The 20,544-nt window shown below is 50.0% G+C and overlaps 1 protein-coding gene across 2 annotated transcripts in view; it reads left to right on the top strand.

Moving 5' to 3' along the window:
• The window catches only part of GRIPAP1 (GRIP1 associated protein 1), a 555,884-nt gene that overhangs the window by 360,985 nt on the left and 174,355 nt on the right, over positions 1 to 20,544 (top strand). For both annotated transcript variants that reach the window (XM_078664658.1, XM_078664657.1), the window contains one exon: positions 9,913 to 10,035. In XM_078664658.1, coding sequence (XP_078520784.1) covers positions 9,913 to 10,035 — 123 coding nt within the window. The remainder of the gene's footprint in view (positions 1 to 9,912; positions 10,036 to 20,544) is intronic.

The following is a 20,544-nucleotide window of genomic DNA, read 5'->3' as shown; positions in this document are numbered from 1 at the left end:
AAGCAGAAGTCGGCCCGCGACCAGGGTTCGATTCCCGACGCGGCAGGGTCATGGACCAGGGTCAGCGGACTCGATAATTCTCGCCTCGGTGCCCACTCTAACCAGGGGTCCCACTCGGCAACTCTGGGCATTAGCTTGCCTAATCTCCACAACGGCCCCCCCCAACGCTGGGGATGCTTGGCTCCACCTTGGGGATTCCCAGCAGGGACCATCCCACAGGGAAAGCCAGGACGGGTTCCCCAGCGGTATACAGCGCTGAGATGCCCCCCGGTGATTCGCGCGCTTTACAAAAATACATACATAACATAACATATTCAATTTAACTCCTGCCTCTTTTAAGGGTTTCCATTTAATTGTCAACAATCAAAGGGGAATGAATCACACATCCTGTTCTTACCAGGGTCTAGGGTTCTTGTACGGTGAAGACACTCATTCACATTAAGCATACGATGCGGTATATCTTGATAAGGAGATCACTTGGAAAACCGAGCACTCGAGTGATAAAAGACCCAATGATAATAGTACTCACTTAAGCAACAGAGCGTAGAATCAAGATATACCGCACCGTATGCTCTATGTGAATGAGCGTCTTCACCATACAAGAGCCCTAGACCTGGTAAGATCAGGATATTACGAGTGGGCGTAGTTGGCGGACTACTACTACGCGGATCGCTCCGTCTGACTGCCAATTATTAAAACAGAGACCTCCTATACTTTTGGTAAAATAACAAGTATCCCTGTCTTTACATGCTAAAGTGCTTATAGTAATTTCACAAACGTGAAAAAGAATATTTAGCAAGCAGTGAGAGAGGTGATGATTTTGGGACCCTCCCTAACCTAGGGAGAGGACCAAGCAGATGCTAAGAGGATGGGACCACCACTGAATCGTTCAGCATGATATGCTCTTTGTGTTCACATATGCTTAGACAGGCTCGACAAATGTACTCGACCGCTCGCAAATGCGAGTGAATTTCTTCAAGGGTGAGACAGTTTTCAGGCCTACTTGACCGGCCTGGCGAGTGATATTTGCCGCTGCAGTGCCAGGTGCCATTTTGTGGGTCGAGTGCAATTGATGTTAGGTCGAGTAGAAAAGTCTACTTACTCGACCTGCAAGTCAAGTAAGATTTTTTAGATTTGTCGAGCCCTGTTAGTCCTCCCCCTAGGTTAGGTGGTACCCCAAAATTACGCCTCTCTCATTGCCTGATATTTTTCATTTTCAAAGTTTACTTTTGTGAATTGGTTATATGCTTTTTAGCATGTAAAGTTGCTTAATCAAAGCATTTGTGGGTGCAGTTTAGTAACTGGCTACGTGGAGGAACCGAGTTTTTGGGAGCGGAGTTCATTGCACAGGGTTACAGGACGTGTGATTCATTACCCTTTGATTTTTGACTATATCCAACGGAAGCCGAATTAATCTCTGCTTCTTCGTTCCTCCTTTGATTAAACAAATTCCATTTAAATGTGCCATACAAGTTTATATAGAATGAGGGAGGGCAGACATAGTTTGCATGATCTCTTTCCTGGCTGGCACTAGAGGCTTGAGAGGTGCTCACCTGAAAGCTTATGGGTTCCAGCTGCAACCTTGGCAGGCACAGGGGTCGCCAGGGAGGAGTTTTAATCCTCAGACCAGTGGTGGGAAAGAAAGGTTCAACAGAATGAAATCAATGCTTGGAATTGAATCTCAAAATACCAGCCATTGCTAGGAAACAGGCCGGGCTCCCCAATGGTAAGGAGCTTGACAAAGAATGCTTATTGACAGCCTCGAATGCTATTAAATAATATTGATCTAGCGTGCCTGCTCGGGGATTTAAAATGGCCTGTATGCAAAACAGAAGCCTGCAAAAATGGGGACTTGAATCAATGCAATTTTAGAGCTGCTTGTAAAGAAGATTCGCGTGTTTCGCGTCTGATACTTTAATAGCTTTTACAGTTTTTCTAATGATTAAAAATAAATGAAAGTCATGGAATAGAAAAATAAGTGGTGAAGAAAATTAGACGCGCCCCACAAAATCTGGTTGAAACATCTTGAACCAATTAAAAATTTCCATCCCCAGAAACCAGCAGATGAGAAGTGAGGAGTTCATGGTCTCTCTGTTAACCACTCCACCCTTTCCCAATCATATTTCCTCTGCTTTTTTAAAGTAAGGACATTTTGTGTAAGCATTTCTAAATGAATAGATGAATGTTTACAGTTTAGTTGGGAAAGCCATTGTAACATGCTTAGAATGGTAAATACCTGCACATGGCTTCTTCAGATGTGAGTATAGTTGAATGCATCTTGCAAAGTAAAGCAAATGTATTGCAATCATGTTGTAGGGCCATATGTATCAAGCAAAATTGCATTCGCAAACGCCGAAATTAGCTGAATGCAATTTTGCCAATGGTATGTATTAAGGCAAATCGGCATGCAAAATAAGGAATCGCAAAATTTGCGATTCCTTGTTTTGCAATTGGATTTAAATAATCGCACATTTTGCGATTCCTTAAATGCAATGTAAGAAGCACCAAAAATGTGCAATTTGGCCTTAAGGAATCGCAAATTACCACCAACTTCAATTTGGTGGTAATTTGCGATTTCTTTGAAAAATGCACTTTTTTGCATTTTTCAAAGTGCAATGTGAAGCACATACATGCCCTTAGGGCATGTATGTGCGCCACATGTGCACCCATGCTTAATATAGGAATGAATGGGGAGGTATTCCCTAATTGCGAATCGCAATTTGCGATTCGCAATTAAGGAATATGTAAGATTCGCAAAATGTATTGCAAATCCTACATACATAGCATTTTGCGATTCTCAAATAGCGATTCGCAAAAATTGCTATTTGAGAATCGCAAAATGACTTTTTGATACATATGGCCCGTAATCTTTATATTAAGCAATCCTTCAGATCGCTATGCATTCTCTTTGGGATTTGGATTGGCTTGTGTCCCTCTCTGCTGCCTGGTTTGCTCTTCTTCAGGTGTGTACCTCTTTCCACTTGTGGACAGGTGACCACTCCTGCCTTCGTACAAGGCAGGAAATCTTCAGAGAGGCCACACAGTTCTCTCAATACTTTTCCTATTCAATGCCAGCTTGGATGCCACGTTCAGGATGGTCCCAGGTTGGCTCTACCGCACTTTTCCAACTGGAGAGCATTGTTCTTGATCTCATGGATGTCCAACACACCAGTTCTTAGTGAGGGCAAAAGGATGAATGTACAGGAAGTAATTATTCAAATAAGCCACATTGGGTTAAATGTGCTGCTGATCCATCCTTGCCACTGATTCTGTCCTCCTACTCCTGTTATCTTCTGGTGTAATTACTCATGCTCTGCACTGGGGAGGGGGAGGGAGAGTTGAGGAACCCAACATGATGGGTGTTTGGGAGTAGACACGGATGGTCATTCTCGGTTACTGTCCACAGTGGTGTCCGTGGCCATATTGGCACCGTCTTTATCTATTCCTGCTCTTAGATGGCACAAGCAATCCATCGTTCCCATCGGGGACATGAAGACCAGAAGGTCAAGGAGCTCAAGCTAGCGGCGGCTAGAGCTGGCTTCAGTGACCTCGTTCGAACCGCTCCCATACCAAGGGAACAACGCCACGTATTTGCCATGGCCAGTCCATTTCTGTGCTCCCTGTATGTCTGGGTGGAGAGCCCAGCCTCTCTGCCCATCAAATTGTCAGCCTCCCCGGCGCTAACTGTTTAAAAAGTGTACCTGCTGATGTTAGAGCTGTGGGTCATGCTCAGCTCAAGCTGGAACTGAGTGTGAATCTGAGCTGTGAGAGGCCCTCACCCCTCACACCCAAGTAAAAGGCTGTCCAGCCTCCTCGCGTGTGTAGCAAGGTCAGCTCTTCGTGGTCCGGTGACTCTTCTCAAGACCCCCCACACACACTCTGTATGACCGCTTTGACATATCGAAGTGGTGAGTGACACCCAGGCCGCACCGGTGATTGCTGGAGCTGCTCTGGCTTACCTTCAAAGGTGTGAGGGATGTTTCAAGACCTACCTTCAGAGGTGCAAGGGATGTTTCAAGACCTACCTTCAGAGGTGTGAGGGATGTTTCAAGACCTACCTTCAGAGGTGTGAAAGATGTAGGACCTACCTTCAGAGGTGTGAGGGATGTTACAGGACCTACCTTCAGAGGTGTGAGAGATGTAGGACCTACCTTTAGAGGTGTGAGTGATGTTTCAAGACCTACCTTCAGAGGTGTGAAAGATGTAGGACCTACCTTCAGAGGCGGGAGGGATGTTGCAGGACCTACCTTCAGAGGTGTGAGGGATGTTGCAGTACCTTCCTTCAGAGGTGTGAGGGATGTAGGACCTTCCTTCAGAGGTGTGAGGGATGTAGGACCTACCTTCAGAGGTGGGAGGGATGTTGCAGGACCTACCTTCAGAGGTGTGAGAGATGTTGCCGGGCCTACCTTCAGAGGTGGGAGGGATGTTACAGGACCTACCTTCAGAGGTGTGAGGGATGTTGCAGTACCTTCCTTCAGAGGTGTGAGGGATGTAGGACCTTCCTTCAGAGGTGTGAGGGATGTAGGACCTTCCTTCAGAGGTGTGAGGGATGTAGGACCTACCTTCAGAGGTGGGAGGGATGTTGCAGGACCTACCTTCAGAGGTGGGAGGGATGTTGCAGGACCTCCCTTCAGAGGTGTGAGGGATGTTGCCGGACCTACCTTCAGAGGTGTGAGGGATGTTACAGGACCTACCTTCAGAGGTGTGAGGGATGTTGCAGTACCTTCGTTCAGAGGTGTGAGGGATGTAGGACCTTCCTTCAGAGGTGTGAGGGATGTTGCAGGACCTACCTTCAGAGGTGTGAGGGATGTTGCAGGACCTACCTTCAGAGGTGTGAGGGATGTTGCAGGACCTTCCTTCAGAGGTGTGAGGGATGTTGCAGGACCTACCTTCAGAGGTGGGAGGGATGTTGTTGGACCTTCCTTCAGAGGTGTGAGGGATGTTGCAGGACCTTCCTTCAGAGGCGGGAGGGATGTTGCAGTACCCACCTTCAGAGGTGTGAGGGATGTTGCAGGACCTACCTTCAGAGGTGTGAGGGATGTTGCAGGACCTACCTTCAGAGGTGTGAGGGATGTTGCAGGACCTTCCTTCAGAGGTGTGAGGGATGTTGCAGGACCTACCTTCAGAGGCGGGAGGGATGTTGCAGTACCCACCTTCAGAGGTGTGAGGGATGTTGCAGGACCTACCTTCAGAGGTGTGAGGGATGTTGCAGGACCTTCCTTCAGAGGTGTGAGGGATGTTGCAGGACCTACCTTCAGAGGTGGGAGGGATGTTGTTGGACCTTCCTTCAGAGGTGTGAGGGATGTTGCAGGACCTACCTTCAGAGGTGTGAGGGATGTTGCAGGACCTACCTTCAGAGGTGTGAGGGATGTTGCAGGACCTTTCTTCAGAGGTGTGAGGGATGTTGTTGGACCTTCCTTCAGAGGTGTGAGGGATGTAGGACCTTCCTTCAGAGGTGTGAGGGATGTAGGACCTTCCTTCAGAGGTGTGAGGGATGTAGGACCTTCCTTCAGAGGTGTGAGGGATGTAGGACCTTCCTTCAGAGGTGGGAGGGATGTTGCAGGACCTACCTTCAGAGGTGTGAGGGATGTTGCAGGACCTACCTTCAGAGGTGTGAGGGATGTTGCAGGACCTACCTTCAGAGGTGTGAGGGATGTTGCAGGACCTTCCTTCAGAGGTGTGAGGGATGTTGCAGGACCTACCTTCAGAGGTGGGAGGGATGTTGTTGGACCTTCCTTCAGAGGTGTGAGGGATGTTGCAGGACCTTCCTTCAGAGGCGGGAGGGATGTTGCAGTACCCACCTTCAGAGGTGTGAGGGATGTTGCAGGACCTACCTTCAGAGGTGTGAGGGATGTTGCAGGACCTACCTTCAGAGGTGTGAGGGATGTTGCAGGACCTTCCTTCAGAGGTGTGAGGGATGTTGCAGGACCTACCTTCAGAGGCGGGAGGGATGTTGCAGGACCTACCTTCAGAGGTGTGAGGGATGTTGCAGGACCTTCCTTCAGAGGTGTGAGGGATGTTGCAGGACCTACCTTCAGAGGCGGGAGGGATGTTGCAGTACCCACCTTCAGAGGTGTGAGGGATGTTGCAGGACCTACCTTCAGAGGTGTGAGGGATGTTGCAGGACCTTCCTTCAGAGGTGTGAGGGATGTTGCAGGACCTACCTTCAGAGGTGGGAGGGATGTTGTTGGACCTTCCTTCAGAGGTGTGAGGGATGTTGCAGGACCTACCTTCAGAGGTGTGAGGGATGTTGCAGGACCTACCTTCAGAGGTGTGAGGAATGTTGCAGGACCTTCCTTCAGAGGTGTGAGGGATGTTGCAGGACCTTCCTTCAGAGGTGTGAGGGATGTTGCAGGACCTTCCTTCAGAGGTGTGAGGGATGTAGGACCTACCTTCAGAGGCGGGAGGGATGTTGCAGTACCCACCTTCAGAGGTGTGAGGGATGTTGCAGGACCTACCTTCAGAGGTGTGAGGGATGTTGCAGGACCTTCCTTCAGAGGTGTGAGGGATGTTGCAGGACCTACCTTCAGATGTGTGAGGGATGTTGCAGGACCTACCTTCAGAGGTGTGAGGGATGTTGCAGGACCTTCCTTCAGAGGTGTGAGGGATGTTGCAGGACCTCCCTTCAGAGGTGTGAGGGATGTAGGACCTTCCTTCAGAGGTGTGAGGGATGTAGGACCTTCCTTCAGAGGTGTGAGGGATGTTGCAGGACCTTCCTTCAGAGGTGTGAGGGATGTTTCAAGACCTACCTTCAGAGGTGTCAGGGATGTTGCAGGACCCACCTTCAGAGGTGTGAGGGATGTAGGACCTACCTTCAGAGGTGTGAGGGATGTAGGACCTTCCTTCAGAGGTGTGAGGGATGTAGCAGGACCTACCTTCAGAGGTGTGAGGGATGTTGCAGGACCTACCTTCAGATGTGTGAGGGATGTTGCAGGACCTTCCTTCAGAGGTGTGAGGGATGTTGCAGGACCTACCTTCAGAGGCGGGAGGGATGTTGCAGGACCTACCTTCAGAGGTGTGAGGGATGTTGCAGTACCTTCCTTCAGAGGTGTGAGGGATGTAGGACCTACCTTCAGAGGTGGGAGGGATGTTGCAGGACCTCCCTTCAGAGGTGTGAGAGATGTTGCCGGACCTACCTTCAGAGGTGTGAGGGATGTTACAGGACCTACCTTCAGAGGTGTGAGGGATGTTGCAGTACCTTCCTTCAGAGGTGTGAGGGATGTAGGACCTTCCTTCAGAGGTGTGAGGGATGTAGGACCTTCCTTCAGAGGTGTGAGGGATGTAGGACCTACCTTCAGAGGTGTGAGGGATGTTGCAGGACCTACCTTCAGAGGTGCGAGGGATGTAATTTAATTTAATTGTGGGTTTATATAGCGCTAGAATCAACTCCCGGAGGAGTATCTCCGCGCTTCGACCGCTGGGGAACCCGTCCTGGCTCACCCTGAGAGATGGTCCCTAATGGGTATCTCTAAGGTGCGACCAAGCATCCCCGGCGGTCTGGGGGGCCGTTGTGAAGATGAGGCAAGCTAATGCCCAGAGTTGCCGAGTGTGGTCCCTGACTGGAGTAGGCACCGAGGCGAGAATTATCGAGCCCGCTGACCCTGGTCCACGACCTTGCCGCGTCGGGAATCGAACCCTGGTCCCGGGCCGTCCTCTGCTTACGGGTCTGCCGCCTCTAACCAGTGAGCCACACCACTCCACTCCACATGTAGGACCTACCTTCAGAGGTGTGAGGGATGTTGCAGGACCTTCCTTCAGAGGTGTGAGGGATGTTGCAGGACCTTCCTTCAGAGGTGTGAGGGATGTAGGACCTACCTTCAGAGGTGTGAGGGATGTTACAGGACCTACCTTCAGAGGTGTGAGGGATGTTGCAGGACCTAAGCTATCTCTCTTCTGTGACCTCATCTGACAATTCCCTCCACGCACTAACCTCTACAACACCATTACGTCGTCTATTACATTTTGCATCATTGCGTAATTCAACAAAAATATCAACGTAATTTCTTTTTCTTCAAAACTGCTCCTCTACTCTGATTTCGTTTAGGTTGGTTTAATTAAATATAGTCAAATTTACTAAACTGTCTTTAAAATGAAATCATAAACTTATTAGGGTTGTTTGTGTTCAGGGTTATTATGATTAGCATTAGGCCTAAAGTAGTAGGCCTTTCATATCCGTTTTAAATGTAAAAAATGCATTCATATTTAAGTACAGTAATAAAGAATATGTACCTTTATAACATTGTTTGGGTTTGCTGGGGATAATATTAGGGTTAATGTATGGCTTAATGGGTTTTGAACAGCAAATTAATTGCATTTAATTACGGCAATTAAATATAAAGGGCCGGTTGTGTTAGAGATAGGATTAGCACTAGGGTTAGAGCAAGGAGTGCCAAACTGTGTGAAATGCATTTAAATTCATTTAATGTAAATTACATTTCTAATGATATAGATTTAACACTGTTTACGGTTAAGGTTAGTGTCAGGATTATGGTTATTTCGAGAGCGCTTTCATGTAATTTAAATTAATGTAATTAATAACATAGATAAATGATGTGCATGTGTGGGTTAATCTGTTAGGGACAAAAGCATTCATTTGAAATGCATTGCATTGAATTAATATAGTAGCAATAGTCATAAAAGTTGGGCTTAATGAAACTGTGAACAATAGGGTTAGGGTGCATTATTTATTTCAATTTAATAATAAAAAAATAATACTGAAAGGCACATGTGACGTGGTCAAGGTCTTTATGACAAATGGTCTTGCGGTAATGGTGGAATTAACGTTAAATCTAAACTTGAGATAATAGCAGTAGAGGTGATGATGTGGGAACTAAGGGGTTGACGCCTGGAGATGGCTCAGTGAAAGACCCCTGGCCTGATGTTTGTCACAGCCCCTTCTCCTTTTTTTGCCATCATCAGAGGCCTGTCAGCAGTGTTATTTTGAGAAGATGTCACACTCCTGTAGTCTTTGCAATCTTTCCTTTGTTGGTTGTCACCATTCAGTACTTTTCACCTGCCTCTGTCCCCATCAGAGACTTCATTTGCTGACTACGGACCTGAATTAGATCTCGGCGGACGGGTTTCTTCATCACAATGGTGACAGATATCGCGCCCGCTGAAATATAAATCCCATTGTATCCGGGTCTGGTGGCTCAGTGGACTGTTGCAGGGGCCTGTGTTCGACCTCATGGTCACAGGTTCAAATCCCAGGGGGTCCACTCATCCATCTGAGGTCGATAAAATGAGTACCATTGACTTGGGTAACAATGAACATCTGTTATTCAGCGCCAAGAGACCCTTCTGGGTGAGCGTGCGCTTTACAAATACACGTTACGTGATGTTACGTCATTGTATCCTATGGGATTTATATTTCGGCGGACGGGGTATCCGTCACTGAGTAATATGTCTGCCAAGATCTAAATCGGGACCAGGATCTTTTCCTGTGACCCTTTCGGCTCGGTTCATGCTAGTGGAGAAGTGTGGCTCAATGGTTACAGCGGCAGACCCTGATGTAGAGGTCTGGCCCGGGACCAGGGTTCAATTCCCGCCTCGGCGGGTCTCGGGCTCAATTTCCCCGGACCTGAAATTCTCACCTCGGTGCCTATTCTAATGATGGGTCCCACGCTGTGACTCTGGGCAATAGCTTGCTTAATCTCCACAACGGCCCTAACAGCGCTGGGATGCCTGGCTTCACCTTGGGGGTGCCCAGGAGTGGACATTTCACAGGGAGAAGGCAGGAAGGGTTCCACAGCGGTATGCGTATAGCGCCGGGACACCTCGGGGTATAAGTGCGCTTTACAAGTACGAATCATTTCATTTCATTTCATACTAATATACACACATACCTCTCCAACTGCCTCCTTTCTGTTTATTGTCCTCTCATCTCTGTGTGTTCTTCTCTCTTGCTTTCAGTCCAACACTGGAAGCCCACAGGCCCAGCCGCAGCGCCCCGCCGACCTGTCGGACGATGAGGTCTCCGAGCTCTTCGAGAGGCTGGCCGAGATCCAGCAGGAGAAGTGGATGCTGGAGGAGAAGGTAAGCTGGGGGTGTGATGGGAGGAGCCATCTGCGAGGGCTGCCAGGGGGGGCTGTCTGTGATCTGATGGGAGGAGCCATCTGCGAGGGCTGCCAGAGGGGGGGGCTGTCTCTGATCTGATGGGAGGAGCCATCTACAAGGACTGTCAGGGGGGACTGTCTGTGATCTGATGGGAGGAGCCATCCACAAGGACTGTCAGGGGGGGCTGTCTGTGATCTGATGGGAGGAGCCATCTACAAGGACTGTCAGAGGGGGCTGTCTGTGATCTGATGGGAGGAGCCATCTGCGAGGACTGTCAGAGGGGCTGTCTGTGATCTGATGGGAGGAGCCATCTACAAGGACTGTCAGAGGGGCTGTCTGTGATCTGATGGGAGGAGCCATCTACAAGGACTGTCAGGGGGGGCTGTCTGTGATCTGATGGGAGGAGCCATCTACAAGGACTGTCAGGGGGGGGGCTGTCTGTATCTGATGGGAGGAGCCATCTACAAGGACTGTCAGAGGGGCTGTCTGTGATCTGATGGGAGGAGCCATCTACAAGGACTGTCAGGGGGGGGCTGTCTGTGATCTGATGGGAGGAGCCATCCACAAGGACTGTCAGAGGGGAGTCTGTCTCTGATCTGATGAGAGGAGCCATCTACAAGGACTGTCAGGGGGGGGCTGTCTGTGATCTGATGGGAGGAGCCATCCACAAGGACTGTCAGGGGGGGCTGTCTGTAATCTGATGGGAGGAGCCATCCACAAGGACTGTCAGAGGGGGGGCTGTCTGTGATCTGATGGGAGGAGCCATCCACAAGGACTGTCAGGGGGGGGCTGTCTGTGATCTGATGGGAGGAGCCATCCACAAGGACTGTCAGAGGGGGGGCTGTCTGTAATCTGATGGGAGGAGCCATCTACAAGGACGGTCAGAGGGGGGGCTGTCTGTAATCTGATGGGAGGAGCCATCTACAAGGACGGTCAGAGGGGGGCTGTCTATGATCTGATGGGAGGAGCCATCCACAAGGACTGTCAGAGGGGGGCCGTCTGTAATCTGATGGGAGGAGCCATCTACAAGGACGGTCAGAGGGGGGCTGTCTATGATCTGATGGGAGGAGCCATCCACAAGGACTGTCAGAGGGGGCCGTCTGTAATCTGATGGGAGGAGCCATCTACAAGGACTGTCAGGGGGGGGCTGTCTGTGATCTGATGGGAGGAGCCATCCACAAGGACTGTCAGAGGGGAGTCTGTCTCTGATCTGATGGGAGGAGCCATCTACAAGGACTGTCAGGGGGGGGCTGTCTGTGATCTGATGGGAGGAGCCATCCACAAGGACTGTCAGGGGGGGCTGTCTGTAATCTGATGGGAGGAGCCATCCACAAGGACTGTCAGAGGGGGGGCTGTCTGTGATCTGATGGGAGGAGCCATCCACAAGGACTGTCAGGGGGGGGCTGTCTGTGATCTGATGGGAGGAGCCATCTACGAGGACTGTCAGACGGGGGCTGTCTCTGATCTGATGGGAGGAGCCATCCACAAGGACTGTCAGAGGGGAATGTCTGTGATCTGATGGGAGGAGCCATCTACAAGGACTGTCAGGGGGGAGTCTGTCTGTGATCTGCTGGGAGGAGCCATCTACAAGGACTGTCAGGGGGGGGCTGTCTGTGATCTGCTGGGAGGAGCCATCTACAAGGAGGGTCAGAGGGGGGCTGTCTGTAATCTGATGGGAGGAGCCATCTGCGAGGGCTGTCAGAAGGGGGCTGTCTCTGATCTGATGGGAGGAGCCATCCACAAGGACTGTCAGGGGGGGGGCTGTCTGTGATCTGCTGGGAGGAGCCATCTACAAGGACTGTCAGGGGGGGGCTGTCTGTGATCTGCTGGGAGGAGCCATCTACAAGGAGGGTCAGAGGGGGGGCTGTCTGTAATCTTATTGGAGGAGCCATGTACAAGGACTGTCAGTGGGGGCTGTCTGTGATCTGATTGGAGGAGCCATCTACAAGGACTGTCAGAGGGGGGCTGTCTGTGATCTGATGGGAGGAGCCATCTACAAGGACGGTCAGAGGGGGGCTGTCTATGATCTGATGGGAGGAGCCATCCACAAGGACTGTCAGAGGGGGGGCTGTCTGTAATCTGATGGGAGGAGCCATCTACAAGGACGGTCAGAGGGGGGGCTGTCTGTAATCTGATGGGAGGAGCCATCTACAAGGACGGTCAGAGGGGGGCTGTCTATGATCTGATGGGAGGAGCCATCCACAAGGACTGTCAGAGGGGGGCCGTCTGTAATCTGATGGGAGGAGCCATCTACAAGGACGGTCAGAGGGGGGCTGTCTATGATCTGATGGGAGGAGCCATCCACAAGGACTGTCAGAGGGGGCTGTCTCTGATCTGATGGGAGGAGCCATCTACAAGGACTGTCAGGGGGGACTGTATGTGATCTGATGGGAGGAGCCATCTACAAGGACTGCCAGAGGGGGCTGTCTCCGATCTGATGGGAGGAGCCATCTACAAGGAGGGTCAGAGGGGGGCTGTCTTTAATCTGATTGGTGGAGCCATCTACGAGGACTGTCAGGGGGGGCTGTCTGTGATCTGATGGGAGGAGCCATCCACAAGGACTGTCAGTGGGGAGTCTGTCTGTGATCTGATGGAAGGAGCCATCTACAAGGACTGTCAGAGGGGGGCTGTCTGTGATCTGCTGGGAGGAGCCATCTACAAGGAGGGTCAGAGGGGGACTGTCTGTAATCTTATTGGAGGAGCCATGTACAAGGACTGTCAGTGGGGGCTGTCTGTGATCTGATTGGAGGAGCCATGTAAAAGGACTGTCAGAGGGGGGGCTGTCTGTAATCTGATGGGAGGAGCCATCTACAAGGACGGTCAGAGGGGGGCTGTCTATGATCTGATGGGAGGAGCCATCCACAAGGACTGTCAGAGGGGGGCCGTCTGTAATCTGATGGGAGGAGCCATCTACAAGGACGGTCAGAGGGGGGGCTGTCTGTAATCTGATGGGAGGAGCCATCTACAAGGACGGTCAGAGGGGGGCTGTCTATGATCTGATGGGAGGAGCCATCCACAAGGACTGTCAGAGGGGGGCCGTCTGTAATCTGATGGGAGGAGCCATCTACAAGGACAGTAGGAGGGGGGCTGTCTGTGATCTGATGGGAGAAGCCATCTACAAGGACGGTCAGAGGGGGGCTGTCTATGATCTGATGGGAGGAGCCATCTACAAGGACTGTCAGGGGGGGGGCTGTCTGTAATCTGATGGGAGGAGCCATCCACAAGGACGGTCAGAGGGGGGCTGTCTGTGATCTGATGGGAGGAGCCATCCACAAGGACTGTCAGAGGGGGGCTGTCTGTAATCTGATGGGAGTAGCCATCTACCAGGACTGTCAGAGGGGAGTTGTCTGTAGTGATGTCCAAAATATGTTATATCTTATGACAAGTAGCCAGGTAGAGTTTTGTAGGTTTCTTTACTAGTTGCAAGTTGCTATGTACATCAGTCTTAAAGCCATGTGAATCCATTGCGCCAGCCCTTCATTCCAAGTAGCGCAGACACATCAACATTCTGATACCATCTCTCACTCTGGCTGAGCAGCTAGGAGACAGCTAGGCTGGGTAACATACAATAGCACTATGAGGATATAACATTATCGCCTTCCTTTTAAATGAAAAATAAAAGTGTGAAAAAACATGCAAATAACTATAAACAAGACAAGAATAAATACAAAAGAAGAAAAAGTTCAAACTCAGGGAAGCAAAACTAAATACAACTTCACAAGAGTGAGAGCAATGCGTAACCTGAAGGAAAAGTTAAACAATGACAAGCATGAATAAACTATTGTCAAGCAATATACCCATCCATCCCAATAAACAATTAAAAAAATGTAGTGAAGGGTGTGCCACACCCCAAGACAAACACCCAAAACCAAAACAGGCAAGAGGGTGAAACCAACACGTGAGGAACAAAACCCAAAAGACCAACTCAGAGTAGGGAGAGACGAAGCACACGTGTAGCACAAGGTGAACTATACAGAGTGTAAACATGGTGAGGCGTGAGGCGACTTACACACAACAACAACATGAGGCGCAGGGCGACTTACACTGAACAACATACGAGGCGCAAGGCGATTTACACACAAGTCAGATACACTTGAGGCGCAGGGCGACTCTATAATGTATCACATCCTCCTCCTCTATAAATGTAATAAAGCATAGTAAACATGGGTGAAGGACAGCCTACACTGTATGTAATCTGATGGGAGGAGCTATGTCTCAGGGACTGTGGTGCACTGGGCTATGCCTGTGGGGACAGGGGTCTGCCGGTGAGGCCTGGTGCTAGAACTTAACTGCAGCATGTGTGACGGATGGGAGGTGTGCTGTGTGGATCTCGGAGTGGACTGCAAAGCTCGTGATGAAGGAGGGCTCACTTCTCCTCTTTGAGATTCTTACGGAACTGTACGGTGGGCCTAAGGGTCACTTTCGAATCTTTAATGCACTGCTATAGATTATAAGCCAGGGATCGCACTAGCAGAACCTCACGGTCACAGTCTGCTGCAGTCGCTCCACACCAAGGGCCCCGTGCAACATTAAACGCGACGCCCCATAGAAAGCATCGTCTGCTCAGTGGGAGGTTGACCTCACTAGGGAGCTCAATGATGCTGAATGGGAGCGCACCCTTACTCACCCCATATGCTATCTAGGAATGCCCGGCTGAACCTCATACAATTTTACATTTCCCACAGGGCCTTATTGACCCCTGGATAGATCAATGGCCTCTTCCCGGGCGCTGGCTCCTGGTGCCCCTGCTGCCACACAATGGGCGCTGATAGGCAACGTATGATCTGGGCCTGCTCTGCACGAATGTCCTCCTGGGCTAGGGTTCTAGATCACCTACAGACGCTGTTGTGGCATACTAGCCTGCTTAGTTGGGACATCACTGTCCCTGGGCTCCAGAAATGCTCTAAAAGCCACTAGGCTTTGTCCTGTCTCCTCACGTTAGAGTTGATCTTAGCATTAAGATCCCTCACGCGCTTTTGTAAAGTCGCAGGGCCACCTCAAGCGATTGCAAGTGGTCATATCCTGGACGAAGGGCAATACCACTCTCCTCTGCCATGAGGTGGCTAGAGGACATCAGATCATCGAAACCTTGCGCAGTCAAGCCAAAGACTTCACCTTACCTCCATCGATGTGTAACAGTGGGCTTGTCGTGCGGCATTATCCTCACTCTGGTTTGTCCTGCGGGGGTACCGCCCCACCTCCCATAATGATTCTGTGCAAGCAATTCTCTCTTTTCTCACCACACACTCCACGCACCCTTTCATGTATTCATTCTCTTTTTCTGGTTTGACTTACCTGCATGTGATCTCTGAACACACACGTCTGAGACACAATTGCACCCCACTTTTGCCACTCTGCTTATTGTCGCAACCTGTGGTGAGGGTTTCCCATAACTACACATTTTGCACTTCTACCCCACTCTCCCATGTTTTTTTGTTTTTCTACTGTTGTTCTCCAACCGCACCTACACTAAGCACTGTCACCCTCATTGGTATCCTGTAGCTTCGCCCTTCCCCACGTTGATGTAGCTGATGTTATTGCACACGGGTGGTCCTATCACAATGCTTGATGTATTGAACTGTTTGCCTTAGCTGCATTCTATATTGCTGTTTTCGACATTCCCAAAGTACCACTCTCCTGGATTGATTGTATAGCCTGTACAAGACTGCATTATTTTTGATACTGTAATGTGACGTTGAGAACAATAAAAAAAACATATTTAAAAAAGAAAAAATGGACAGGCCTTTGGATGGCTCTCGCCTTCTTGGTGAGAAGGCAGACTTGGCCTTTGAGCTCATTTGAGCTGTGGAGTGGTGTGGCTCACTGGTTAGAGGCGGCAGACCCGGAAGCAGAGGACGGCCTGGGACCAGGGTTCAATTCCTGACGCGGCAGGGTCTTGGACCAGGGTCAGTGGACTCGATAATTCTCGCCTCGGTGCCTACTCTAACCAGGGATCACACTCGGCAACTCTGGGCATTAGCTTGCCTCATCTCTACAACGGCCCCCCACATACGCCGGGGATGCCTGGTTTCACCTTGGAGATACCCAGTAGGGACCATCTCACAGGGATAGCCAGGACGGGTTCCCCAGCGGTCTACAGCGCAGAGATACTCCTTTGGGAGTTGATTCTAGCGCTTTAGAAACCCACAATTAATTAAGTATAGAACTACAAAGGCGTGCTTCTTGGACCTATCCTCCCTGCCGCTTCAGCCACACCAACAGTATCACCCCTTCAATGGCTGTGGTAGGGGCTTCCAGTATCGCCAGCAAGTTCATCCTCCCCAGCAAACCCTGCAGCCTTTTGTGACTGAGGCCACGTGACCTACTGACCAGGTGATCAACTGGGGCATCGCGTATCATTGCCTTACACGTCTCTTGCTACCACCACCTCAAACCCTCTATCCTTCGAAGTTCGAGGTACACAGCCAACCTGCCAGAGGCAGTATCTGACATTTTCTGGCAGGGTGGCAGGCAATTCGTTTTGGATAAGTGGGTCCTACAGATTGTCCAGCAGGGATACGCCCTGCCTTTTTATGTCACTTCACCGTAACATCCACCATCCTCAGAACGCTAACAGAGCACTGTCTGTCACTCTTGCAGCAGCAGATGTAGGCCATAGAGAGGGTCTCGACATCTGAAGTAGGCTTTGGTTGTTACTCCTGATACTTTCTGGTGCCAAAGAAGGATGGAGGACATCATCCTATTTTAGGCCTTCACTCTCTAAATGCCTTCCTGCAGAAAGACAAATTAAAATACTCACCCTGGCCCAGTTTTGGTCTACCCTCATCCTTGGAGACTGAATGGTAGCGTTGGACCTGCAGGGCGCTTATTTTCACATCCTCGTCGCGCAGACCCACATGCTCTGTCTGTGGTTCAGAGGCCACTCCAGCGACCCTCGGGGTTCACAAAAGTGATGTTGGTGGTTATTGCATATTTTCATTGGACATGGGTTCCAGTCTTGCCTCCCTCGATTACTGGCTACTGAGGGCGGGCTCATCCCAGGCAGTCGTCATGGACCTCGAGACTAAGTCCATTTTATTTCGTTGGGGTTCAGAGGCAGACCTCCTAATTTCTTTGGGGTTCAGTATGAAATATCAAAGGTCACACCTGACTCCTTCACAGACATTGCACTTCATTAGAGTCATTCTAGACGTGCAGTTTTGTTCCCCCCAAACCCCACAGAATGTAGAGTCCAGGATATTCAGTCTATGATCCTGATGTCTCAGCCTCTTTCCTGGATCTCCGTGGGGATGGCTCTGAGGCTGCTGGGACTAATGGCCTTCTGCATCCTGTTGCAAACGGGAACCATACAGTGGGATCTGAAGTCCCAGTGGGTAAAACATCAGGGGGACCTCTCTGATCACGACCTGTAGTGGTGGTTGCGGGACCGTGATTGGGTCAGGTGCAGACCCCTCTCCCAACCCCGCCCAGAGCTAACAGTGGTGACTTATGTGTCACTTCTGAGTTAAGGCAGCCACTTGGGAGAGGTGGATATCAGAGGTGCAGGTGCTCACGGACAACAGCACCGACATGCGGTATTGCAACAAACAGGGCGAGGTGAGGTTATGGACCCTATGCCAGGAGGCACTATTCCTCTGGAAATTGCTGGAACTGGTGGGATCGCTCATGAATGAATGAAATTAAATTTATATAGCGTGTTTCTACCCTGAGGCCTTGTAGCGCTTAGGACCGGACAAACAGAAGGCACAGCAAGTTAGTTGGTGATAGTAAAAAGTAGGGGGAAGAGAGTTCCAGTAAGTGGAGGCATTCCAAGAGAAGGAACATCCACCCCATCTGGATCTCCGTACTTTCCTCGTGGTAGTGAGGAAGGCGGAGCTGGATCGAAGACTCCTAGAAGGTTGGTACGGGGTGACCAGGGGATGGGTAATGGCCGGTCCAGTTTTCCAAATGGCTCAGTGGGCCAGGCACATGGCCTTAAATCGTACTCTGAACTGAATTGGCAACCAGTGAAGTTTCCTCAGTGAAGGCCCTGCAGATTGACTCCTAGGGATCTCAAGGAGTAGGCGAGCCGCACAGTTCTGGATCTCTTGCAGTTTATGGATGGTGGCCTGACTGGCACCCAAATACAGGGCGTTCCCATAGTCCAAGCGGGACAAGATAAGGGCTTGCACCAGTGGTTCCCAAACTGTGCGCCGCGGCGCCCTGGTGCGCCGTTATCAGGAGCCAGGGGCGCCGCGCACGATGTGGGAAAGATATCGTCTGCCGTCTGGCCGTGTGTATGTTATGTGTCTTTTTGAGGCCCTGCACAAATGTATTTCCCCGTCTTCGGCCTCACACCTATGCTGCAGTACTGCGAGGCCCGGGGAAGGGGTTCTCTCCCCTGGACCTCACAGGCATGTGTAGCCATGAGGATTTGAGGAAGAGGCCCACTTCCACTTCCACTGTGGCTTCTAAACCCTGGGGAGGGGCCCTTTCTTCCCGGGGCTTTAAAGCCCCAGACATAGCTGTGAGGCCCGCCTGCCAATGAAGATCCAGACACTTCTTACTCAAAGGCAAAAGATGATGGCCATAATCCCGCGTTTTGGCGCCTGGCAGTTCTAACCATTTAAAAAGGCAATCAACTCTTTCAGCTGCTGATGAGCTGTGAAAGAGATGCTGGTCAGTGGCAGAAAGGAAGGTGTTGCAGCACAGGGGGGGGGGTCATGCTCCTTGTGGAGTCACGAGCACCTTCTGTTATTTAGATGCAAATAACTTTGAAAAAGAGTAAATTAAACTAATTTTTTCATTTTTTTCCCCGCAGTTTTTATATAGAGCAAACCCAACCCAAACATATTGGAGTGCTTTACATGAGCAGCAATGACATTTCATAAGGACATGTTTCCTTTTTAGATACAGAGAGATTAAGTGATTTGCCCAGGATCACAGGATGTTGAGCCAAGACCAGACTCGAACCTGATTCCTCAGTTTCAAAGTGGGTAGCTCTGACCTCAAGCTCCATCTTCATCGCAATATTTGAGTACATCCTGTAACTCGCCCTCCCTAATGTGCATCTATAAAATAATATTTATTTTGTGTTTACTTTCGAAATGAATTAAGTGCTGTAGATGTGCACACAGGTCTTGCCAATTTGCTACCCGTGACCTTTAATTTAAAGAAAAGGTGAAAAATCATCTGTCCAGTGTTCCAAAATTTGCGATGTGATGCTATTTGGGTACAACTTGATGTGCTTACAACACTTCTGAGAATGACTAATGGTCTGCTGGTAGTTTGTGAATAGCTAGCTAGCAGCTACTATCCTTTTTATCCTGAATACCTTATTTGCATCCCAATTAATTTAAGGAAGCCAACAGGAAGTATTCCCGAGGTCCTGCTTACATCCCCCCCCAACCGCAAAAAAATGGTGGGGACCCACGGCCGACTGCCAATTAGGTCAAGGGAGCCACGGGTTAAAAAAGTTTGGGAGCCACTGGCTTGCACCATAATCCTCCGCGCGTGAAAGGGGAGTAGGGGAAGAATTATCCTTAACCTCCTCATCAGGCCAAAGCAGGGAAGCTGAGAGCTTGGTGGCTTGGTGATTAAAGCGGAGGGAACTGTCGAGCCACACACCTAGGCTCTTGATCTGGTGCTTTGGGACAGGCATAATGCCAAGACAAGTCGGCCTGGAGAAGGCCAGGGAGGGTGAAGGAGACTTGCCCAGAAACATTAATTCTGTCTTGTCCCCACTTAGTTTAAGGTGGGATAGTGCCATCCATTTGGCTACCGCTTCTAGGCAAGTGCCCAGAGCGCAAGATGACACCTCAGGTGGTTTAATGCCACCACCAGTTGGGTGACATCTGCATAGGTAATGATTTTTTTGCCGAATGGCAACACTATCTCAGCCAAAGGCGCCATATAGGTGTTAAAAAGCGTGGGGCTCAGGGAGGAGCCAGGACAGACAAAGTCAGCCTCCAGTGCCTAGTGGATCACAAATGGGGGTTGACTCCGGGTGTGGCACAGTCTCTCTTCCGCAAACTGGGAGAACCTTGGATAGAATATTTACCGGAAAGTTTGTTACAAAGGTAAGTAACTTGTTATTTTAGTGTTAGACCTGCTGCATGTAGAGTTTGGTGAATCTTAGCAAGGACATTGGACCTTATTCTCTGTTTTCTAGCAGAAAATGTAATTGTTTGAGTTTGAGGCGATGTGGATAGATTGCTTGGACCCCCTAAGCTGCAGCTGTATTCAGTGGGACTTGAAGGATGCAGGTGAAGTACGGTGGACCTGCTCACATATACAAAATGTATTATTTTCTGATGAATGCTTCTAACTGCAGATTCCTCACCTTTAGAATATTCTTCAGATGCCAGACTGGATCTGGAAACGTTTCATAGCAGTGCTTCGGCATTCCTCTAGGTGGCACTTTGCAGCTATGCGTAGGCTTTGTTCCTCCCCAGAATTGATGGAGTGGAGCCACATGTAAGCGCTGCCCTTGTGCGTCGACGTCGGTTGCTTTCTCTTTGTGCCTTCAAACGTCAATCCTCAGCTCTG

This window comes from Lissotriton helveticus, chromosome 10, assembly GCF_964261635.1.
Source record: "Lissotriton helveticus chromosome 10, aLisHel1.1, whole genome shotgun sequence".
In the NCBI taxonomy this organism is placed as follows: Eukaryota; Metazoa; Chordata; class Amphibia; order Caudata; family Salamandridae; genus Lissotriton; species Lissotriton helveticus.
This window is presented reverse-complemented; position numbering and strand designations above follow the sequence as displayed.